Raw genomic sequence first — 25,763 nt, 5'->3', positions numbered from 1 at the left:
TGATTGATTTTATAGCTCCAAGGCAATATTGGAATGAGAAATCTTTTGTTACTCTGGATGTATGGCAACATAAATGTTCCTTCAGCAAAGAGGCATATGGTGCAAAAATATGGAACTTTCTTTTTCACCATATTCTATTTTATTGAGGTGTGCCTGTAATATCAAACATTTGTGCGTTTGTCTTTTTCCACAATGAGCTCCACCCATAAATTGTACGTTGACATCAGCGTACCTTGATGTAGCCACCGGTTGAAACGAGCAGGGAATTGTTCGGGGAGAAGTGCAGATCAGTCACCCAGCCTCCGTGTAGAGAGTCCATGCCGTCTTTACTTTCCTGGGAACAGACCTTCAGCAAAGAGCCGTCTTTGACACTCCAGATCTGTGATGAACAAAAAAAAAAAATTCACACATGTGCAAAGTCAAAATTCAATAGCAATCACAATTATGGTTGAAATACATTGCAATTTAGATTTTTCGGCAAAAATCGTACAGCCCTACTCTAGAAAACTACAATGTTTACATTTATGTCACATTACGTGACAAAGTCTTGTAGATAACGTTACAATTTACAGACCCCATTTCAGCACTAAATGTGTTTTACTGGAGGTGAACTTCAACAAAAGATTTATATGCATAAATAAGAAAAAAGAAAAACATTGTCCAACATTGTACGAGAACAAGCTCTCCCCAGAAGATTCCTCCAGCTGACAGCCATCAATATCTACCGCAACTCTTTGAAGAACTTAGACTTAGACAACTTTATTGTCATTTTGTATGTACAAAGTGCGTACAGAAAGAAATTTCGTTTGCATACAGCTTGAAAGATCACAGTAAATTGCGGTAGATTTCAGGATAAAGATGCAGCAGCGGTTTATGTAAACAATTGAAATGTAAACAGTGTAAAAAAAAAAAAATCACAGTAAACCTGCATAATATCAGCTGCAACATTTAATTTCCCTTTGGAAAATAAACTTTTTTTTATTAAACTGAATTATTGACTAAAACTAGTCTATTTAGAACAACTTAACAGAAACCATCACCAGGGCAAAAACCATTTCCATACGATCTTGAGACTCTGCTAGACTTTTAGTGTGCATTAGCAGCAGAAAACACCTTATTACATAAAGAAGAATCCAATTCTTCCAATTTTAGATTTTCTCACACATCGCATTTAAATGGCTCATTGATCTGAAGCTGCAGGCCGACGGAGAATTGATCCTGGCGCCATGCAGCTGATGGGACCTTCCCAGGTGAGCACATGCAGCGTCTTTGTCAGCAGGACCCCAACATCAGGACTAATTTTAGATTTTAAAATACTTCTGTTAGTCTATAAATCACTGAATGCCTTAACACCTAAACACATCACAGACTTGTTATCAGTGTATCAACCCTCCAGACCACTAAGGTCCTCTGGCTCCAGCCTGCTCTGCAGAACCAGAACCAGAACCAGAACCAAACATGGAGAAGCAGCATTTAGTTCCTATGCTCCACTGATCTGGAGCAAACTTCCAGAAAACTGTAAAAGTGCTGAAAGCCTGAGTTCCTTTAAAGCAAGGTTAAAAACACATTCGTTTAGGATCGCCTTTAACTATTCCCATTAATCTGTTTTACTAAAACATAAGTTTGTAGTCCAACTGTTTTTAATATTTAATTTTAGTTTCCATTTTTGTTTAAATTTTTTCTACATTATTATATTCCAACTTGCTTTTATTCTGTTTTTATTTTCCTATATTTTAAATCATGTAAAGCATTTTGCGTTGTCTTTGTACTGAAACATGCGATACAAATAAATTTGCCTCGCCTAAAGGAAGTATTCAGGCATCCCAAAACAATTGTTTTTAATTTGCAAGTCATGACGTTGGATCCAACACTGTTCATACTCGTCACTTGAAGGTGTGCGAGATCTTTTATACACTGCAAATGTTTTTAGCAACCTATGAGCTTGAATGGAAGCTACCTTTGTATTGACGTGACTGTTTTTCCTCATGGCGACCCAAACTTTCCAGTAATCTTTTGTAATAGTCAAATAAAGATTTCTTCTGACTGTCTAATGAACTTTCTAAATCTCTCTGGAAATTGGTTGCATTTTCACTCTTTTTCAAACTCCTCCTCTACATTAATCACTTTGAGAAGGATCGTTTTGTTTGACTGATGAAAATGTGTAAGTTAACTGTGGTATTATAGAGCCTGTCCTCATGTTTGCTTTTATTGCCTGGTATGGTAAAGCATCAGTAGGAGACAGGAGCAGAATGAAACAAACAGTAAAAGTGGCCAGCAAAACTATTACCTGATCTAACAAACATGTTTTTAAAAGAGAGTCACATAAAAAGTCCAAAAGTATCCTCCACTCTCCTTATCACCCACTTCATGGTGAATTTTAGCTCTTACCATCTGGAAGCAGCCTAAGGCAACGACCAGCAGATGGAAAAAACTCTCATTACTCAGACCATAATTCAGATAAATACAAAATGTGATTGCTTTGTGATTTTAATTGATGTTTGTACCGATGTTTTCCCGGGAGTAATTGTGCTTTTTTTTCTACCTGACTGCAAGAAAAATTTCCCCAAGGGGACGATAATAAAGTTACACTGATACAAACACTGATAATCTCATAAATTCAAACTTAAATTGCAGTGCACTTATTCAGTTGTGAAAAAAAAAAAAAAAAAAAAAATCATACTTTCGTAAAAAAAAAATATATATATAAAATAGGGTTTTTCTGTTGGTTTCCTATTGGCCCCCAGTTAGTGGTCTACACAGGTTTTATATGGGGCAGCTGATAGTAAGAACTTGGGCCCATACTGTATGTTTTTAATATCCTTTGAGACTCAGCTAGGATAAGCATAGATGACCCCAATGGTTTTGCAGACAGTTTGTGACATAACATTTTAAATATTGAAATTTGTCATCAAATTCCATATAATAAACCTTCAGTGTGATAGTATATGTTTTATAATCTTAGCATTATTTTTGATGTGTTTTGCGTCATAAATATATAAGAATCGCGATTTTCTGTAATCACAAACAGAGTCATTTTTAAATAAATATGCTTTGTTTAAAAGAGTGTGAACCGTCTTTATATTTTGGCTGCTAGATTCATCTCCACCTAAGGAGGCCTGAAGCCCAAAAGAACATTTAAATAGTCTTTTTTTTAGTTTTATTAAGTAAAAAATATTCGTTCTACACACCTCCCACTGTGTCTTAAAGAATCTCAGTCCAGTTTGACCAACCAAAGAAGATTTTGGAGTAAACATGACCAAACAGAAATATTAAAACGCAGCTTTTAGAGCCCAATCAGAGGCTACAATCCAGATTCAAACTTCAGGGTCACCATCAAGGTTTGACTTTTTACAATAACCAACTTTTAATAAATTTCCTTATAATTCTATCCGATGGATGAGTCACTTCTAAATATTGAAACTATTAAACCTGGGGACCTACACAGAGCATTAAAAACCGTCTCCAAACCACTGCTGCGCCATTTTCTGGTGCAGCCTGATTATTGCTCTCATTCTCTTAGACTGTTTAATTTAACTTTGTGGGATTTTTTTTTTCTTGCTCATGCACTTGAGGCCCGCAGAGCCTTGGAGATCCAATTTGGGCTCCCCTTCTCCTCCCACCGTCAGACGTCTCCTCCTCCTCATGCACCCCCTCGACTTTAGTTTGCACCTCCTGGTGAAAGGGACCCCGCCTCCCGTCTTTCATCTCAACCCCTCCCTATGTGCATACGCTGCAGTAATCATGATGTATTAGTAAGCACTTACTCCTAAATGAGTGATGACATGTAATTAGAGGATGATTTCTGGGAATAAATGTTGACTGCTTTAATTGCTTTTTGTATTCTGAGCGGGAAATTAGACGGTTTGAGGCGCCGTCGCTGCATTCAGTCCGTGCTGCGCGATAAAAAAAAAAAAAAAACTCCAATCCCTTTAATTCAACACAATACGGAGTGCTAAAAGAAAGGGAGGGCTGAATCTCCCGGGTACACACCCGGATCTCTCCGTTGTCGTCGCCTGTAGCGAGGCGTTTGCTGTCCCAGGAGAAGCGGCAGCTTCGGACACACTCCTGGTGACCTCTCAGGGTGAAGGCACACTGCCAGGACTCGCAGCTCCACAGCTAAGGGGTGGGTTGAAAGGCCAAAAAAAAAAAAAAATCAATTATGCAGAGAAAACAAGCCTTTCAGATTTGATTAAAACCAGATCTGCATAATTGTATGCAATTAGTAAAACCGAAATGAGTTACAAAGTTCTACATATTCATGAGAACCTGACTTTTTTTTTTTTATGATGCGTTTAAAACCTTTAAAAAACAAAACAAAAGGAGGATTCAGGAGATAAGATGCATGCCATCTGCACGGTATAAACACACAGCAACAGTCGTCGCCCTGATAAATCTTGCACAGCTTGCTTTATGGCGCTCCAGCTCCTTTGTTTGAGATCTCTTTCCCCCTCCTCGTTTGTGCTTTGCCCCTGCTTTGCTTTCTTTCCTACCTCCGTCACGATCTTTTGCATATTGCGTTGCATAAGAAATAACTCAACCTCTAATTATGCACTTCATTTGGCAGACATAACGGCAAACAGAACTGGGGGAAATGGATAAGCAAAGAACACAGCAGAGGAGTCAGTGATGCTTCTGAAAGACTTTAGAAGCTACACTTTTCAGTTTGACCTCGAGACAGATGGAAAGCAGGGACGTCGGCGGTTGTGTGTTTCTTTTGCCGTTTCTACGAGCCAGCAAAGCCCCAACTCGGTCTGGAGAGCAAGGACTATGTGTCTGGCTGCAGACCAGCCCAATAAACACACACACACCTCAATTATGATCTTTGGCAAATCCGTAAAAAAAACACACGCGCGCTGCGAGGATCCGGATTGGCGGGCAACCAAACCCAAGTTCCCATGTGAAACTCGGTACCGGGGGGGCTTCTGATCGAGTTATTTAACAAAAAAGGTGGAAAACATTGGCTTGGGGTTGGTTTTGGTGCTGCAATAAAAATAGTTAAAAAACAAGGATTGCATAACTGTTGGAGACCCTGAAGCACGCAGGCTGTAATCCCACTGCTGAACAATGATTCATGGTGAGAAGAACCGTCGTCACAGAACATGCTGTGTTACTGCAGAATGCACTTCACCCCGAATTTCTCTATATTCTTTATTTAGGTTACTAAGCAAATTACTAAGATATATTTCTTCATTAACTGTATCTAATTGGGCTGCATCCAATGATTGGGCTGTATTTAAAAGCACAGGGTCGACTTAAATGTGATATATTCCATATGGAGATGAATTAGACCATTACGTCTATAAAAATAAACCGAGTTGAAATTAGACGGTCTCCATTAGCAGAAAAGAGCATCTCTCTCAGCCTTTTCAGTCAAAGTCGACCCAAGGTTATGCACAGAGGCGTCGTACGCAGCAACCTGGCAAAGGCTACGTCCAGAGAGGGTGGCGGGTCGGCTGTGGGCAGCTAACCTGCGGGGCTGCTTGGCCAGCAGGACCTTGAGATGCATTTGGATGTAGAAGGACAGACTAACCTGCGGCTAAGTCACCAGGCCTGCAGCCATCTGATGCTAATCTCTAAGGTCTCTCGCCTCCCTGCGTGAGAAACTTTTTACCCTCAGACATCACTTGGGGCGACATATTAAGAGCTTTGAGAGAGGGACGCTCGTGTGTAATGGGTCACGCTGTCACTCCGGGCAGAAATAGATACGCGTCGTTTGTCGGTGTTGAACCTTAGCGGTCTTGTCAGCAGAGGTGGTTGCAAAGAGACATCTGTCTGGCGAGACGTGACAGGACAGAATGGCTCCCTGATGAGCCGCGATGTCCTGCAGTTTCTCCCCGCTCTCCACGTCCCACACCTGGAAGAGAGCGGAGGAAGGACAGATTATTTGTGGTCGGATTTTACGCTGCTGTTAGATGTAGTGAAAATGTGTGTGTGTGTGTGTGTGTGTGTGTGTGTGTGTGTGTGTGTGTGTGTGTGTGTGTGTGTGTGTGTGTGTGTCAGGCTCACCTTCACAGTTCCATCAAAGGACCAGGAGAGCAGCTTCGGTTCATTTGTTGACTCGCCGAGCAAAGCGAAGCATCGGACTTGCTCCTTGTGACCCTGAAGTACTTTACACTCGCCTGATCTCCACTTCCACACCTACACAGAATGATAAGGGGAGCGCTCTGTCAGGCCTCCATGTCTGATAGCAGGACAGCGTTTGGTAACTTTTCTTAAACAATTTCTAAATAAAAAAGGGGGGTTAAATGATCACAATGTTTATCCAAAAGCTAAAATTCGACATAGAATAGACACTTGCTATGTTTAGAATCCCAAAGTTGCTTTTTGGTATGAAAACTGCAGGTAAACTGCAGCAGCTTTTCACGTGGTTTAATTGTTTATTTTGAAGCTGCATCAGATAAAAAGAAGAATATTATATAAATTGACCAGATTATGGGCAGCAGTGGACAAGTCTGGATTCTTGGGTGGAAAGAAAACCGTTTTATTTTTTTGTTAAAATACTTTTATTCAGCATGAAAATGTTCAAACCAGGGTTATTAGACATTTAAATGTCAAAACGGCACAAATTTCCACGGGTCTAAGTTCCTTCGGGATCATTTTGAAACTAACTAATAAAAAGGTCAAGCATGAAATGATCACAGCTATTTCTACACTCCTCAGATGTGGAACCAAGAAGACGATGGACTTTCAGAACAGGGAAGGAAGTCTGGATATGCAAATATATATATATATTTTTTTTTTACACTAATTTTCCTTATTAATCCAGATGTGAAAATGAATGAAAACCAATTTGTTTTCCCCCAGACTCCAACTACTCTTATATATAAAACAATACATTTTTTTAAACCAACATTCCAGTTTTGGTTAAACTCAAACAGTATGAGAGAAAAAAAATCAACAAATTTCACCATTATGAGTCTTCTATGCAACCGTCAGTCTTAAACCTTGTCCCTAATATGTGGTGCAGATAGTTTACATTTATGGAGGACTCCGAGTGCACAGTTCCAACTGTGGACCTACATTTTCCCATCTTTAGCCTTTACACAGAAAGCAAACACAAAATGCATGCGTGGAGTGAAAACCTGGGGTCTGCAGATCCAGATCAGCTGTGTTATGCAGGCCGGCGGATAAATCCACAGAAACTTAGAGGCATCTGAAGTCAGAAATGGCCACAATCCATCATACCCCGCTGCACAATGTTGCATTTCCCCCCCTGCTTTATTCCTATGAAGGTTAGAACCCGTCATCGACCAACTTGGGTCTCATTTAAATTCACTTTGAGTTGGCATTGCCATCTAAATACACGCCTCCATTTCCTCTGGAGCACATGTCAAGCAGCATGAATCGGAATATTTTCTGAATAAGCGGCGGACGGCCTGAGAATAGCGATGCTGCAGGCGGCAGCCGGATGAATGCAAAATGAGGCGGCGTGTTGTCGGAGATGGAGGGGGGTGTGGGGGGGGGGGGGGGGGTGGGGGGGGGACTGAGTGCTGCAGTGGACTGGTCCGTGGGCAAAACCGAAAGACGGAGACGAAGAAAAAGAAAGGGATGAGAGGGGAAGGGGAAAATGAGCGGCAGAGCAGGAATGGTGAGGGCGACGGAGCGGAATGGCCTTATACACGATCCGCAGACAAACAGAGGCAGTTGCATGCGGTCATCAGAGGAAACAACAGCGAGAGAGCGAGCCCGGAGCAGGAGGAGAGGCACAGCGGAGGAGGGATGAAGAATGGAGAGGTGAGGAGGCCAACGGAGAGTTTAACAGGTGGGGGGAGAAGGTTAAAAACAGCAGAGACCCAAACATTGCTGAGGAATGATTCAGCGCAGCAGGTAGTTTTCTCAAGGTGAAGGATCGGCATGGAGGCGGAAAAAAAAAAAAGAATTAATATCTTTGCATCAAGTTAGGAGAAGAGGTGAAATGACGGCCCATTAAATAAAGGAGATAAAAGAGAGGAAGCCTATCCTACCCTGATGGTGGTGTCCTCTGAGGAGGTGACGAGTGTTTCCCCGTCCTGGCAGAACTGGCAGTGGAGCACGGTCTTGGTGTGACCCGGCAGGGTGGCTAAAAGCTTCCCTGAGGGCAGCTCCAACACCTGGAAGGAGCAAAGCAGGAAAGGTTAGCAGCTCAACCACTCCCTCATCACGTCTGCAGCCAACAGGCCACACTTCGGATGCATTATTATTATTATTATTTATTTTTTACAACGATAAATAACGGATAGCGCTGCCTGTGGATCTGTGATGGCGGTGAGCTCCAGAGAAACAAGGCTCCGTGCTCCAAACACATTTTTACAACACAGCAGTGGAGAATACTTACAATAACACGGACTTTTCCATTAAAAATAGTCCTTAAAAGCCAAAGATCTCCAGGCTAAATATTTTGGCCTGGAGATCTCTGCAAATAACCTTAAAGCTAAACACTAATAAATATTAGTTAGGGTTTCAAAACTTCTAGTTGTTTACGTGAGCCAGCAGAGGAAGTGACTCCATCCTAACGCTAAAGTAACCTTTTTCAAACTACAGCGGGGTGTTGAGCAGTTTAATGCAGGCTGGCCCCTCAAGCAGACAGCCTAAATAATTAATCAGCTAATATTAGCCTGCTACATCATCCCTGTTAAAAGGTGGAATATTCTGCACAATGAGCACATTTACTGGAAAACCATGAGAAGGTTTAACGGGTATTTTTTCCTGGATTTACCTCAAGTTTGTGCTTAATTATCAGACCAAATATAGATGTTACAGATAAGATTACTGCAGCTGTAGTAATTAATCTGTTATATTACTTTCACACCAGTAAAAACTAACTCTTGCTTTTTAGATTTCAGTGTAAATACTGAGAATTTTTATTTCTTTTCATTGAAGGTTACAATACAGTAAGAATCTGATCCTGACCAGTGCCTGAAAGTTAATGTTTACTAGTATTTGTACAACAAAAAAAACCTGATGATTTCCTATGTGTTAAAACCCTGAAGATTTAGTCTCCATGTTTTTAAAAAGGCAGGTGCATCTCAAAATTTAAAAAATATATGTATATAACTGATGAATTATCCACACATTTGTGAATGGTTTGCTTCACACTCGTGTAGACTTAGACATTTTCCTTCCACTCAACTTTCCATTAATACTGTATGCTTGGAACAGACATCTTTTTAGCTTACCTCCTTGGTGAGGAGTGTCAATGATTGTCAAGCAGGCGGTCTTTCCCATGTTTTTGTAGCCAATAACATAACATTTTTATATTAAAACTCAAATCTTTTGACTGAGAACTATTGCTAAATTCACACAAACACCTAGAGTTGTTATCAAAAACTGGGCTGGTGACGGGCCAGTTTACAACTAAAAAACCTGATATTAAGCAAACTTCTTTTCTATGCCGTCTGAGTGAAGAAGTCTGAAAGTTGTCCATTTTCAGCACAAGTCCGGTTTTTAGAAATTAAGTCAAAGGAAGCACATATGCTGTTAAAAGTTATTTTTAAAAGAAATCCTTTCCCGCTGAGGTACTTTGGACTAGATTCAGGGCTGCTACTTTTAAGCAGGGAGCCTTTAGAAGCCTTAATGTATTACAGCTAAGTTACGTAGTTTTATCATTTAAGCTTTTAACCTCGGCCTGTTAGGGAGTATGCTGGATTTGGAAATGTTGGAGGTCTTTTGGAAATCTCAACAAACACACAAGCTTCTATTTACAGTAAGTTAGCATTACTAATCCTCATCACTAATTAGAGCTGGACGACAATTCAATAACAATATACAGTGCATCAATCGATAGACGTGTGGTGCAATAGAAAAAAAAAGGTCAATAAAAAGTTCAATAAAATAACAAATTTTCCTTCCTCTTGCATCACAGCCCATGTAGATTAATACTACTCACTACATCCTCCCAACCAATCACAAACACAGACCCAGGAACGCTCCGTCACTAAGCTCCACCCCCTTCAAAGAAATCAGAGAGCATTTGTTCTTTTATTCTTTTATAAAAACTTGTAGTCTGGTAAAACTTTAGTTGAATAAAGGGTTGAGTTTGAAGTGTTTGTCTAAAAATAGGTCATTAAGCAACAGCATAAAATGTTTGGCTTCTTTTTATAGTTTTGAATTCAAACAGGGTTAGTGTCACTACAGACACCATGAGATGATACCTGGACCCCTCAGAGGTTGCACAGGCTGTCCATCTCCACCACGATGGCTCATCAATACGTGTTATAGCCAGAAGGTTTACTGTGTCTCCCATTAGGTCTCAAGATCATGGAGGAGATTCCAGGAGACAGTAAGGTACTTTAGGAGATCTGGGCAGGACCGGTGTCTGCTCCTTTGTGCAACGAGGAACAAGACGAGTACTGTCAAAACCCTACAAAGTCACCTCCAGCCGTTGGTGTGAATGTCTCTGACCAAACCTTTAGAAACAGACGTCATGAAGGTGACCTGAGGGCCCAACGTCCTTTAGTTGGCCCCTTAGCTCACTGCCCTATACCGTGGAGCACGAATAACATTTGCCAGAGAACACCAGAATCAGCAGGTTCACTGGTGCCCTGTTCTTCCCACAGATGAGAGCAGGTTCACTCTGAGCTCATATGACAGACGTGAAAGGGTCTGGAGAAGCTGAGGTGAACGTTATGCTGCCTGACACACTGTTCAGCATGATGGCCAGGATAAACGATTAGGTATCCCATTGAGGTATCGGGATGAAATCCTTAGACCTACATACAAGCACGGAGGGGCCGAAAAACTACCAACCGTTAGAGTCTATTATAAAACTGTTATTTGAATGCTTCTTAAAATATATATAATAGTTGTTATAGATAAATAGGAAACCTGGTGACAATGTTTTTGCTATATCAGAACTACCAGGTCCGTTAACTAATATCTGTAAACGTGAAACAAAAACACACAACAATTAGGGTGGCCTGTAACCCATAGCTTACAGGCTTAAAGCAAGCCATATGGGCAAAAAAGCCCCTTCTGCAGCACAATCCCTGGTTCAGCTCCAAGCTCACTGGACCTTTGCTAGACGGCATTCCTCTGCCCTCTTTTCCAACTGCTCTTTCCCATCTTCACTGCATCCTTGCACTAAAACTTACCTCCAAGTAACGTAAGGACCCAGGTTTAACTAGTAACCGACTACTCAAAGTAACAAAAAAAGCAACTAAAAGTGAAGCACGACAGCTGTGGGTCTGGGAGACCCGAGGAAACCTCCACAACGTGGCAACATTTGGGATTTTTACCAGGCTCTAAAATATGCAGAACTCACATGAGAGTGTTGAAACGTCTGAGCAGACAAAGCCTGAGGCCATGCCAGCCAAGTTCGTCAAGCTTCAAGCACTGGCATGCAAGCTGCACAGACTGTGCGAGGACCCCGTAGGACAATTTAGGCGTCTTAGTCTAGGGTTTTCAGGATAAAAAATAAATTAACTGACCATAGAGTGCTTTGCAAAGTAATTATACCCCTTAAATCGTTTAGATTTAGTCAAGCTTGAAACCACAAACTTGAATGTGTTTTTACTGGAAATAGGTGTAAAAACCTGAAAAGTGTGGCCTGCATTTCCAGTTACAACCATGAGTCGATACTTATGACAGGCGCCGCCGTATCTACCTTTTTTTCGAACGCAGAAGCAAATATGGGTCCAACTTCAGTTTCTTTGTGCGGCACTTCCGTTTTAGTGCTTCCCTCGGCCAAATAACAGTAGCTCCACTGAAATGATAAACTGTCGCGGCAACATTTCCAAAAATTGCAGAGCAATCGAAGTGGCAGGTCAGCCTCAAACTATTCATGACTGAGAGGATGACATAAAGAAGTGGCCTAAAGACATTTTTAACCATTTTGGGTCGTCACTTGGTGCGGATGGCTCTTCAATGCGACTTTACCGAGGCGAACCTCCGCAGTGGAAAAGTTGGCTCAGTGTTAATAAATAGCAACGTCGATGACCTGGTATCCGTGGAGGCTGAGGTCCGTTCAAGCCAAAGCAAGTCCGACGCTCACTCTGATGGATCCTGACTACATCTACCGGCACTACTCAGACGGCCGGACCGCTCTGGTGCTGCGGCTCCAGGGGGAAGTCCTTCAGTCACGCAGCGGCGATCTTATGGAAGGTAGGCTAATGAATCGTCTGAGTCAAAAACATACTGTTGCCTCGTTGTGATTAGATTGCTGGTTAGTTAATTTTACAAAGATAGCAGTGCTAAATGTTTGGGATTGAACTGATGTTGTAAAAGGATATCAAAACGTTCTGCCTACTTCATGTTTGGGCTTGAAGTTTGAAATTGTACCAATCTGATGTGGTTCCAAAGCTCTTGATGCAAGCTTGTAACGTTAAAATTTAAGCAAGCTTTAAAAATGAAGCTGTAACTTAATTGCTAGTTTCATTTTTAGCGTTAAAGGAAGTAGGGCGCCTCGCATCCACAGCTCTTGTACACGGTCGATGATAAAAACACTCCTGCTCCACATTAACCTTTCTTTTACAGTCGTTTTTATAACAGCCTCTAACTGTACCAATCGCTTTTTAGCAAGCTAAAGAGTGACAGGACGTGACCGACCGGAAGTCTCACACAAAAAAACGTCAACTCACTGTCTCTGTATTTCCGTCAAAAATAAGGTGGATAAGCAGGATCATTTTACAGTGGGGAAAAAAATGATGACTAGCTGCTTTCAGTGCTTTTATCAGCAGTTGTGGAAAGAAACAAGGTGGAAAGATGTTTTGTCTTGCAAGATTAGGAAAAACTGTGATCGCAACAATGAATAGTCATTCCTTTTTCTGTTGTCAGACTTTCAAAAAAAAAAAAAAAAAACGCAAACAAGAATCAATGAAACAAGAATTTCTACTCTGTCTCCACCATACGATACCTGCACCCTGCCTGTGCACTGAGCCGCAGCCAGCAACACTTCCCTGTAGGAGGTCAGCAGTCGACGGATCCTGCAGCCAACTGTCCTCAGCACCTGACTAGCTGTCAGCCCTGACACCTGCCACACAACACAAACACCTGATGTAGTCCGGCCTGCTAAAAGCACGCCGACTCTTCTCTGCTGCACATTTTCTCTAAAAGCATCACGTTTGTACTTCAGGAGAACAACCTGACATCTGAGAAAGTCACTGAAAAATATATTGCTAATTTTCTTCTGCTGCACTGGTTATAAATGAGGCAAGATGAGGGACGGTAAAAAAAAAGAATGTATTGCAGTAATTTTATAGCTGCAGGATGTAATCAAAGTGCGCCACCTGGTGTTTGCAGAGAAGATAACAGCGCAAAACAGAAATCTACAAGCAACTAAATGAGATTTATTGCCAGAAAAAAGGAAAGAAAATAAATCACTGTGGGCAAGAAAAACAGTAATAAATCTGGGGGGGGGGGGAAACAGCACATACAACACAAAGAAAAAACAAAGATTATCCCAAGAAATCAACACTATATAAACTTTAAAACCCGTGTACCGGGGGATCTGTAATTTAAGATACGAGTAAATTTAACCTAAGAACTTTGGTCCAAACATAGGCTTTTAGACACCTGAAAATGATCAGTTAATCTGATCACTTGCAAACCTCATTTACAGATCTGTCAAGAGAAAGAAAAACATATGATTGAAGAGAAACTGGTCAGTTTTATGTATCAATAGTCTACGTTAGACTGAAATTCTCAGGTCTTAAGAGGATAAGGGCTGCTCTCATTTGTAAAAATCCACACCCAGTTCTGGATTACTACACAGTTCCTTGAGACTGGCCAGCTTAAAAAAATAAATGATTTATTATATACAAATGGTTACGTTTCATTTTAAGGGAAAAATTAGGGTTGCCAATTAGGGTGTTTAAGTGTATTTACACACATTTTGATGCATCTTCCTGATTCCCAAAACTGCTAGAAAAGAAAAGAAAAAAACAGTTTAGCCATAGGAATGGCCACAGTCTGAGCATCTATTTTAGCAGCTGCAGGTCCAAGTCCTTTAATGAATATTTAAGGTTACGTCTGACAACTTCGCTTTTCTTTTTTTTTTTTTCCCCCTCTCGACTCTTTAAGTACAAGAGATTAACCCATCTGTGCTCCTGTTCCACTAATTGCTCCATTAATTACCTCGTGGGTCAGGAGCATGGAGGAGGGCGCAGAAGAGTCCAGAGATGAAGAATAACTCAAATGCTTAACTTCTTCAGGAACTCTTAAATAATTAGCGCTGCTCTCTGCAGCGGGACGATTGCCCGGCCGCTACACTCCAGTCTGTGGAGACCTTGCTTGTGAAAAAAGGTTTTATCATAGAAAGGTAACTATCATAGAAGCGAACATCCAAACAGGAAAAGATACAAATGAACACACAGTGTCACAAACCAGGATCCCAATCCCTGCCTACCGTGATCTACACCAAGGTTTTTAATAGCAGGGGAGCAACAAGACTAAAAGGAGCTGCAGAACTAAGAAGGAGCAAAGAAAAGAAACTAAAAACGCACAGACAGCACGAGGGTATGAGAGAAGAGATCTAAAAATGCAACACTGTGAAAAAGTATGTGCCCCCTACACTTAAAAACTGGCTGCGCTCCCTTTGGAATGAACAACTGCCATGAAGCGTTTGTAGCTGACAGTGTTTTACATTTTAATTAATGGTTTTAATTGAGCCACATGCAGAATTGTCTAGTATGAAGGGCCTGTTTAAGGTCATGCTACGGCAGCTCAATCATACTTGGGTCCGGGCTTTGACTAGGCCATTCGAAAGCCCTAATTTGTTTTTGAGCCATGCATACATAGACTTGCTGGTGTTCTTTGGATCATTGTCCTGCTGTGTAACCCAGGGGAGCTTGAGTTTAAAGGAAAAATTTACAGCCAGGCATTGATTCTCTGAGGATTTTCTGGTAGAAAACAAAATTTACAGTCCGATCAGTCAAGGCAAGCTGTCCAGACTCCTGGAGCTGGAACGCAACCCCAGATCATCACTCTACCATCACCATGTTTGACTGTAGGTATGATGTTTTTATGAAATGTTGATAATTTTACATGTGAGGTGACTGGACACAGATCATAGGCTACGTTCACACTGCAGCCTGAAGTGAAAATCCGATTTCACAAAAAAAAAAAAAAAAAAAAAATCGGAATTGAGCATAAAGGCTACGTTCACACTGCAGGTCTTGATGCTCAATTCAGATTTTTTTGTGAAATCGGATTTTTTTTGCGTGTCCGTTCACATTTCTAAATATATGTGACTTGTATGTGATCTCCTGTGTGAACTGAACGCGTTCAACCTATGTGTCCCGCATGCGCACTCGAGGACGCGATGACGTCACACGTAGCAAGCGTCCTCAGTGTTTGCGGAAGTAAACATGGATTATAATGCTGGCGCGCATTCTGCGGTCATTAATTTCTTTTCTAACCAGAGCTTTCTCTCCATTGACTTCTCTCTTCATTGTTGTCAGCCATGAGTGTCGTCTTTCTTCCCACTTCTGCATAGCAGGACGCAGAATAGTGACGTTTGTCGAGTATCAGTGACGTACAGGTCGGATAAATGCGACCCGGCCGTACAGACACAGGTAACATTTAAAAATATCAGATACGTATCGGATTCAGGATCACATATCCAAGTGGCCTGGGTCGCATTTGAAAAACTCCGGTCTGTGTTATTCAGACTGTCATAAAAAGATCAGATCCAGGTCGCATATGGGCAAAATAAATCAGAATTGGGTCGCTTCAGGCTGCAGTGTGAACGTAGCCTTAGAGTCCCACTTTAGTTTCGTCTTACAGCATAATGTTTTTTGTTTTTTTTTCCGAACTCTAGGGACTTGAAACATTTTTTTTTGGCAAATAAGAGACAAGCCTTTGAAGCTCTTTTTGACCAGCGATGGTTTTCAACATTGAACCCTCCCATGAAGGCCATTTTCAACCAGCTTCAAATTGCTGAATCATGCACTTTAACCAAAACTAAACCAATTGATGCCTGCAGTGCTTTATATGTTTTTCTGGGTCCTTTTGTGAAACTTCTAGATGAGGTCTTAATGATGTTTGTGATTTCCAGTCCGCTCATTACGAGCAAAATACAGCTTAAGACCTTTTAAATTGGCACCAAATGTCAGCTAGCATAATGCTATCAGCTTCCCGGATAACGTAAAGGGTAACTACATTTATTTTAAACTTAATGCATGTTTTCGTTTCGCTCTGCCATCGTTCGACAGTGCTATGAGCATTATTACCGCATTAATATGGAACATTACTGGTTTTTTACAATTTTAAGATTTACCCATTTAGCGACAGATCGCTACAGCGACACTAGCTTCCCAGAGGAATAATTGCATTAATAAAAGTCAAGTGTCCTAAAGTTACAGATTTTACTAAGCAAATCAATCTTTAAAATGTTATTTTATCAAGTAATGTTTGATATTTGAGAAGTTGTCACTCATTTACTCTATATATGTGTGCAGAGTTTGCTGTTGAAATAATGCCAGTGATCAAATCATTCCTTTTAACTCTTATCCTAAAATCAGCCCTTAGGCTGATATTCACCGGGCCATACCTAACAGACCGAGGGTTACTTATTAAACATTAAATAACTTTAAACCGTGTGTAATAGCACAACAACAAGCAGGTCTGGCAGGAATGTGGCCTAGGTGTGGCTGGTCAAAGCAAACTAAGATTTCCAGATCTTTGGTTAAGATCAGTTAAGTCAAGATTTAACAGGGAGCGTATCTCCAACCCCCAAGGCAGAAGAAATCTTTAAGGGAGCTAATACTTTCTTCACAGCTCACTCACTGGGTGCTGGGAATATTAAACACCAAAACAGTTGAAGAGACAAGACTTAAGCTGACCTGATAGAAGAGGACAGAAGGAAGGTGGCTTTGTTGATAACACTGTTTAAAAAAAAAAAAAAAACAAGAGGGGAAAAAAACACCCTTTACAGAAAAACATTTTAAACACTCGTGATGACCATCATGAACGAAGAATAAGTCCACTCACTTTTACAATTATACATCCAAACAAATTTTTGCATCAGTAAGGTGTTTATTTATTGTGACACTGGTTGCCAAACAAGCAAATCAGTTCAACTCAGGTCAAACATGAGATTGCAGAACAGAAAATTATCTGTTATAATTTTCTGTTTTTGGATGAAGAAATTTCTTGCTAATGGGGCAGAGATGATAAAAGAAACTTCTTCAATCCAATAAGTGTCTAATACCAGTTTATTGTCCTGCGATACACCCAAACTGCATGTGTGATTTTTTTTTTTTTTTTTTACCTGCACATTTCCGTCCTCTTGTCCCAGGGACACTACAGACGGATTCCTGCACATACATGTACAGCGGATCCTAAACGGCATCTCTTCTGACTGGAAGAGCACGGACCCTGTTCTGCCGTCCCGCACCTGCCACGCAAACGCACAAAGACAAGCTGATAAAAACTGTATCCTGGCACAGTTTGGCGTCACATCCCTCTGCAAACCAGATTTCCTCACAGCTCACCTGCAGTCTGTTGCAGTTGTCTGAAGCCGACACGATGATTTCCTCCCCATTAAAGAGAACGTCTGAGTCTCTCTTCAGGCAGATGGCTGAGGACGTGTGGACCTTCTCGGTCTCCCATAACTGCAAGACAACACAAACAGAACCTGTCAGCTCTGATTTTGTATTATTGCCATCTTACTTTATGAAGCACCAGTAATGTGACCAATCTCCTGCCAAACCCCAATAGGAAGGGTAAATGTGTCATTTTTTTATTTTAATTTTACTTTTTTTGGAGGAGAGGCGCTATAAAACAGCTTGTCTAAATTTTTAATTACCCGTTATGTGCTAAATGGCTTTCTGCCGCTGGTTGGGATTCAGGATGCTGCTGCTCAGAGGTTCGCTCCTTATTTAACAGAGTGAGGAGTTCCTCAGGGACGCATTTTGGCACCATATTTATCACTATGCAGATAATGAATGAATTTATTTACAATCCCTCTTAAGGCTTTAAAACTGAGAATGTGTCTGCTCAGTTTTTGTATTGATTGTATTTTTTGTAAATAATCACTCAATTTTTGCAGCTTAATGTTTCATTATTCTCTTTTTTTTTTTTCATATTTAAAATACTTTTATGCTTTAATATTTTTGTCCCACATATTGAATCCCTCTGTTTTTTTAAATAAAGCTGAATTGCTCCTATAGAGGATTATAAAAAATTATTATAACTCATCAGTGGAAGATGGGTACAGCCATTGTGGTGATGATAAAAAGCAAAAGCATTGAGACCATTTTCTTACCCGTTTCAGAAAAGAAAACAGTAAAAGCAGATTTCAGGTTCAAACTGTTATAGGACCAATAATCAGGGTTCCCACAGTTTTTCAGACAAACAGATTTCTCATGTTATTCTTTTGCAAATTCCACATAATAAATAAAAAAATTCATTATGAATTTATGACAGATATTTCTAACAAGTTTAGGCTTTAAATATAAATCTTCCAAACCACAGAAAGGAAGCAAGGAAGGAACTTTTTGAAAAAAAAAAAAGGAAAAGGGGAGGAATGAATGAAAGAGGGAAAGAGAAAGGCAAAGAGAAAGCAGATAAATAATAAACAGCAAGATAATGAATAGATTCTAAAAATAAATGTTCATCAGCAAGTGGCACTCTAGTGTATCTCTGGTGTTAAAACACCAATAAGACAGACCACAATAATGACGTCTAGTCACCTGCACTCAGACAGTTTATTCTTTTTGCCCAGCAACCAAGACTAATATAGAAAATCTAGGAGTTACATTTGATTCCTCTTTATGCTTTGATTCAAACATGACATTTAGTTACACCTTCTTTCAGCTAAGAAACATTTATAAAATCCAATCTACAGAGCAGATCTAGAGAAAGTTAGCCATGCATTCGTATTATTGTGTTTAAACTACTGTCTAAATCTTTTTTTGCTTTACTGACTGTGGAAGTTTTTAACAAAATGGTGGAAAACCCCTTACTCCAGGCATTGTGTAATTTTTTGGTTACTTTATGCTTGATTTTATACCATATATATATATATATATAACTTAAATGTGCTTAATGTTATACAGCAGGTTGTGACTATAGTAAATACGCTAAAAGGATTAACCTGATGTAGAGTTATTGTAAGATAAGTTAAGGGGCAGATATAAGATTGCTTTTCTCTCTGCTCCTTTTCATTCAAGATGCATAGATCTGGGAGCATGTGCATCGTTATGTGTATGAATTCTAAAAAGGTATTTTTTAATGAAATAAATACACTAAACTAAACTATGTATGTTGAAGGCGCCTTATAAATTAACTCTAACTTACCCGCTTGCCTCCAAAGTCACCTATAATCTTTATCAACTTGAAAAACTCAAGTTGCACACGAACTCTGACAGCTACAAGTCTGTCAGAGTTGTAGATTTAGATTTTTTTTAAAACAGTACCATAAATCCTAAACAAAAACACAATTAGAAGATTTTACACCAATCCAATAAACAAACAACATAAAAGAACAAAATGAAGACCACGTCTGGTACACTTCATAAATAAAAATACAGTTCTTTCTGGAATATGTGCCAGATACCCATTTGTCACTATAGCCCCTTGTACGATCCTCCACTGGAAGGGGGGGGGGGGGGGGGGGGGGGGGGGGGGGCAATAGGGATCACCACCAGCCTCCTAGGGTAGATCTGGTGTCAAAACCACTCAGGCTGCCCAGACAACCTCACCTTTACCAGAAAGCACAGATTCAGTACCTTCATGCTTTATGTAGGACTTTATTCCCCAAGACTTTCAAGCAACCTAGCTGTGATGTTTGAAAGGTTAGTAGCTTCTCTGCCTCATCCTGCCACTGATACACAGGAGGAGAAACAGCCAGCGAAGTAAAGACACGCTCGTACTCATCATCCTATTGGTCAGAAAAGCAAAGACTTCCACTTTGAGAATGAACACAAGTCTGTCTGAGCCACACCCAGACGCCCAGCACGGTTCTACAGAGGCAGCTTCATTAAATGACGGAACCTCACACAGCCCGCTTCAGAGATGAAATTGTTTTCAAACTGGGGTTGTTCAAAAACCCCACACCCCAAGTGTTTAAAACTGATTGCTAAAAAGAAGTGAGACCAGTTAGGGGCGAGGACCCTTGCCGCAACAAATCATAGCCAAGACGTTCTGCTTTGCTTAGAAGAAGACACACAGTGGTGGTCCAACACCACAGGCCAGTTTTGAGCTGTTTGAAGCCTGAAGTCTCTGACCTGTGCGGCTGTGTCTAGATTCTTGTCTTTCTTCCTCCACTGGTAGGTATAGTTCTGCAGTTCGTGCCCAGTTTCATCCTTACCTTATATATATATATATATATATATATATATATATATATATATATATATATATATATATATATATATATATATATATATATATATATATATATATATATATATATATATATATTTTTTTTTTTTTTTTTTTTTTTTTTCCCCTCACACTTGTCCAGACCAGGGAAAATATTTAAATCCCATAGTTTTTAAACACTTTTCCAAGCCGTGTAGGAACCGCAAATAATTCTTCGATATAACAAAGACAGTAGCGAAAAGGTTTTGTTAGTAAGGAAAACACGAATATTAAATGTATTCTCTGCAGCTTTTTTAAAAAAAAAAAACATCCATTGAAAGGATTTATTTTCAGGCTGTTCTGACCTGTTACACAACCTCAGTTGCCAGTTTCCATGGTGAAGTTGAATGTTTGAACAAGGTTGCAGACTACCGCTGACGGACTCAAATAAAAACACGTTTCATCAGGGAGTCAGACACTAAAACGCATTAGGTGAAGTCACCGTTTACCGTACACCTCCTTTTATTCTGTTTTATTTTGCTATATTTTAATCATGTAAAGCACTTTGCATTGTCTTTGTACTGAATTGTGCTATATAAATAAATTTGCCTTGCCTTACACATGAATAATATAAACAAAACAATCCTTTCCTTCTTTTTACCCTCCTCGGAGTCACTCTTAATGATTAGGGTCTAAAAACAGCTGGAATGACGCGGAGTAGTTATCTGGTGATTGTCAGTAACAAGAAAAGTCCGATTCAGCGGTCAGACACTACCAACGTGAGGTAAATCTGAGACACATCACACCGTGTGAAAAAGAACTCTCACCCTGACAGTCTGGTCGTCGGAGCAGGAGAGCAGCTGTGAGCCGTCACAAGAGAATTGGACACGCTGGACCCAGCTCAGGTGGCCGCTGCAGTCGGCCCTCTTCTTGTTTTCCTCAAGATCCCACAGCTTGAAAGAAACGACACAGAAACAAAACTACAACTGTGTCTAACTCACACTTTAAAGCCAAGTTACGGGTTTATAAAACATATGTACCATGCTAAATATTTATAGCACCCTCTTTAATTATTGGCTCTTCTGGGAATGATGCATAAAAAGCCTTCACATTAATTCTTCTTTTACTCTGTGGCATAACTGCACAGTGAAAGTTTTGGAGAAACATAACTTTTGACTTAAAGCATATTTAAGTCAGTTCCTGTAAAAGAAATAACGTTTGTTGACAAAAACCTTCTTCCCATCTGACCAAAGCACATGGTCTGTGATGGTAGGACAGTAAAAAGCTATTTTATGGCAAACCTTTTAAACCAGAGGGGATGTAGATTTATTATATTAAAAGCAAGCAGGGCAGGAATTTTGAAAACATGCTACAATCACACATATTTAATAGCAATTGATAGATGTGCCAAAAACAGTGGCACTGGTGGTTTTATTTCAAGAAATCGTTCTTAAAGGAGCAATAAGTACGACATTTACTGTTAAATTAACCAAAATCATTTGTCACCCGGGATAGAAGTAATGTTCCCTATAAACAATCAGTCCTCTCCATCAACAATGTCTCAGACTCCAACCAAACACCTTTAATTATAGCTCCTAGCTTCTGTTCCGTAACCTTTCATGAGGTCAACAGTGAGAACTCCATCATGGGGAGGAAAGGAGCTTCAGACTGCTGTGGCGATTTCAGACAGCCCTTAACTATGATGTCATTAGATGATGGAAACGCACGTGGAAGATACGAGTCTAAACCACCTTCCAAAAATGAACCACAAAGTGGGAGCTTTCTGCTCTCCAACCATTTTGGTTTATTTCCACGAGGTAGGCTGTGCTTAGACATCATGTCACGCAAAGGATTGTGGGAATACCTATAGCTCTTTAGCACCGGTAAGGGACATTTGTTGCTCCTAAGCTAAATTAGCTGTGAGAGGAAGCATGCAGGCTCCTTTTCCTACCTCCTTCCTTACAGACTGCACCATCTGGATAACACTTATCATGGCGACCGCTGATGCACTTAAGCTTTGGCTGAAGAGTCCTTACTTAATAAGGGTGTTCGGATGGAGCCTTAGTCAAGTTTTTATCCTTTCAAACCTAGCAGTACGATGTGGAACTACTCCAGTGTGATCTGTAGCGTGTTTACTTCCTGGTTCCTGAGCCAATCATATGAGAGTTCCCAGGGTTCCCAAAACGGAGCGCGGCATTTGGTATTTTATCTTGGCAAAAAAGCGGCAGCCTGCTCGCATGGAAGTCAGTAAGAGAAGTGGATCAGAAATGGAACAGAAGAGAAACATCTTCTGTGCGAGCAAAAATTCAGTAGAGTTTCACAGCAGCAACGGACCGTTGAGGAAATGACACAGGCTTCTGTCTGTTGTGTTGTTCCAATGTAAAACACTAGATGTCATTATTAATCATTGCCCCTTTAACTAGGGATTGCTTACCACCCTGGGTAAATGCACTTCTAGGATCAATAAAAAAAAAAAAAAAAAAAAGTGAGTGAATTGCTCTGATGAATTTATTTTACGGCGTTTTTCACATCTTTACCAGAGGAGCCACTAAATATGGAGGACAACGCAAAATGTTTTTTAATTGGTTCAGAAGAAAAAACAAAGACACTATGTAAGTACTAGTGTGCATGCTACAGTGGGTGTATGCGTCATACCTCCACAGCATAATTTGAGAATGCTAGTGCCAGCAGGTTACTGGTAGGACAGGCGTGACAGTATTGCACCGTGCTCAAACGATGCGTCTTGATCTCCAGCAACATGTCTGACGTCTGGACATCAAAAACCTGAGAAACAGTAATTCCAAGACAACACATCAGTGTCTAGCTTGCCCTTAGATCTTGTTAAATATAAAGTATGTGAATGAGAACAAAAAAAAGGGGGGAAAATTTGCAAAGCGTCTGGTTACTTTCTACATAAAGTGAAAGCTTCTAATTTCAGAAGCTCCAGAGATGAAGTGCAGCACATTTATAAACAACTTCATATTTATAAACAACTTCATATACACCCAACTTATAAATAACTTCATATACACCCTAGCTTTCAAATATTTCTCATTTCCCGTTTGTTAATGCTCACCAAAACAGCATTCCTGGCGGCGCATATGATGCGGGTACCGTCGGCAGTCCAGGTGCTGCACTTGACAAGGACCTCCTCCTCGTCGCTTTCTGAAAAGAAGCTCTTCACGTCGATTGTCTTCCACTCGTTGGCTGTCGACACCTGGAACAACTGTGTGTGCACAACACGAGGAAACAAGAACTTAATCTCAAGCATGCTTTATATTAGGGGTGATTGAGATAAAATGACTAAAATAGAGTCAACCTCAGCGAAAGCAGCCCAGCTTTGAGATCTATCCATTTATTTAAAGATTCCTATTTGACAAATACTTTTTCACTGGTTTTTAAATTTGTGCCACAAGAAAGTTAGATTTTTCAGGTTAGTTAGTAACAAAAACAGACTCATTAAGCTCCAATATTACATAAATCAATAAGTCATAAATGGATTTATATTAGGTTAACTGATAGTTACCTTAACGGTTCCGTCGTTGGAGGAAGTGGACAAATAACGGTCATCAGGGGAGAAACAGCAGTGGTTCACCGGCTCAAAGTGACCAAACATGGTGTTCTGGGAGGTCGGCTTGTTCAGATTCCAGAGCTAAAGAGAACACGCAAACAGAAAAAGTAACTTGACGATCCAAAAAGATAACGAGTAGTGTAAAAGAAGCCCGAAGAATTTCTCACCTTGACATTTAAGCCACTGTCGTTTGAGCAGGTGGCCAGTAGGAGGCGCTGCGCTGTGTTGGTGAACTCGCAGTGGTTGACCTGCTCATCGTGCTCCTCTGCAAAGACCCTCAGCAGCTTACCCTGCAGGATGTTCCACACCTATAGAGGACAAACTAAAATGTAAATAGGACCCGAAAACCTCACATTTTACAGGTATCGGCCTGTCATTTCACTAGCATTTAGTCACTGGCTGCATTTAGTCGTTGACTGCTCACCTTGACTTTCTTGTCGCTTGAGCAGGTTGCTAGAAGATGGTCATCAGGGGAGAAAGCGCAGCAGAGCACCTCTTCATCGTGGGCCTGGAGCTCTATGAGCTTCTCACCTGAGGTGCTTTTAAATACCTGAGAGCGCATTCAAAAAAAGAACAGTGAGATTTAATTGGTACCTTACTGCATCAAAAACTTTAAATTATTGTAGCAATTAATTGGAAAAATAAATCAATGTACCAAACTCAAAGGATTATTTACCGATGAGATAACCCTGAAGATTCTTATTAAAGAAAATGTTTTAGTCTTCATTTTAAAACAAACTGCTTGCATAAAAAAACATTAACTAATAACAAAAAAAATTAGATTAATTAAAAAAATTAAATATAAAAGTGAACATATAGAAATAATTCATGTTAAAGAGAAAGGCTTAAAATAAACAGAAATAAATACATGTTAAATGAATACATGAGGCACCAAAAGATTGATAAATTAACTATATGAGATTACATAAAATAAAGAATTATGGACTATTAGAAATAAACTAAACAAAGTGACAGAAAAATAATTCTAAAAATAGATAAATGATATGAATAAATAAATAAGAAATAAAACCAAAATTAATGGTAACTATATTAATATCATAATCATAGAAATAACAGAAATACATTTTAAGTCAAATTAAAATACAAAGAAAAAAGATAAAAAGAAACAAATTAATGCATAAATTAGAGAATTGTTGTATTTTAACACGATCATTAGCATCTAGTCTGGTATCCTTTCTGTTTGTTCTGTCCAGACACAAAACATTTCCTTCTCCCTCCAGATACCTTCAGCGTCTTGCTGGCTCCGCAGGCAGCTATCTTGCTCCCATTGTGGGAAAAGCAGGCGGAGTAGATGGAGCCCAGGTGAGGGTGGATCACCAAACGGGACAGATTTTCTACGCCGCTCTTATTTCTGTAACACGGCAAAAACCCAGAGTGATAACAAGCCTTTTGTAAAATCACTGTACCCTTGTTATCATTAACTACAAGATACTTTAGATGAAATGAAATAGTTGTTCCCACTCCAGCTCATTTTAGTCATTTTGCATTAAAACTATATTAACTTTGCATTCAAATAACCCCGTTTTCATACATTAATTCAAAGTAGAGCTTCCCGCCGTTGGCCCGGTTCAGCGCCTGCTGCCGGGCTTGTCTGTAGACCTCTGAGGAGCGCGGCTGCGACAGGGCGAGCTGCACGACGTCAGGGAAAGGCCTCTGCTCCAGGTGGTGGCCGCTCAGGGACAGAAACTCCTGGAACTGGCTGCGCACCTCGCTGTTCTGCGTGGGCAGCGAACACGACTTACAAGGGCTGCAGAGAAACTCCCCACTGACACAAAGACGGCACCCAAATGTGGGATATTATGCGCTCCGTTTCATGTCTGCCGACCTCTTTGTCCAGAATGGGCCCGTGCTCCACGTAGTCGTTGATGAGATGGGCGGGGCCCATTATCCGCGCCTTGAGGCTGACCCAGTCCAGAGAGAACATGAGCGAGTAGAGTTCCTACGAAGACGT

At 40.4% G+C, this 25,763-nt stretch overlaps 1 protein-coding gene across 1 annotated transcript in view; it reads right to left on the bottom strand.

Annotated features, from left to right (window-relative positions):
- Positions 1–25,763, bottom strand: part of apaf1 (apoptotic peptidase activating factor 1) — a 55,450-nt gene that overhangs the window by 20,490 nt on the left and 9,197 nt on the right. The window contains exons 11-26 of the mRNA XM_012869749.3: positions 25,638–25,751; positions 25,344–25,528; positions 25,037–25,163; positions 24,216–24,341; positions 23,959–24,099; positions 23,747–23,872; positions 23,297–23,446; positions 22,876–23,004; positions 21,048–21,173; positions 17,409–17,528; positions 17,186–17,311; positions 7,965–8,090; positions 6,007–6,138; positions 5,729–5,854; positions 3,991–4,116; positions 233–379 (exon numbers count right to left, since the gene is read on the bottom strand). Coding sequence (XP_012725203.2) covers positions 233–379; positions 3,991–4,116; positions 5,729–5,854; positions 6,007–6,138; positions 7,965–8,090; positions 17,186–17,311; positions 17,409–17,528; positions 21,048–21,173; positions 22,876–23,004; positions 23,297–23,446; positions 23,747–23,872; positions 23,959–24,099; positions 24,216–24,341; positions 25,037–25,163; positions 25,344–25,528; positions 25,638–25,751 — 2,127 coding nt within the window. The remainder of the gene's footprint in view (positions 1–232; positions 380–3,990; positions 4,117–5,728; positions 5,855–6,006; positions 6,139–7,964; positions 8,091–17,185; positions 17,312–17,408; positions 17,529–21,047; positions 21,174–22,875; positions 23,005–23,296; positions 23,447–23,746; positions 23,873–23,958; positions 24,100–24,215; positions 24,342–25,036; positions 25,164–25,343; positions 25,529–25,637; positions 25,752–25,763) is intronic.

Source organism: Fundulus heteroclitus, chromosome 17 (genome assembly GCF_011125445.2).
Source record: "Fundulus heteroclitus isolate FHET01 chromosome 17, MU-UCD_Fhet_4.1, whole genome shotgun sequence".
Classification (NCBI taxonomy): Eukaryota; Metazoa; Chordata; class Actinopteri; order Cyprinodontiformes; family Fundulidae; genus Fundulus; species Fundulus heteroclitus.
The sequence above is the reverse complement of the archived record's forward strand: the minus strand, read 5'-3'. Positions and strand labels throughout refer to the sequence as shown.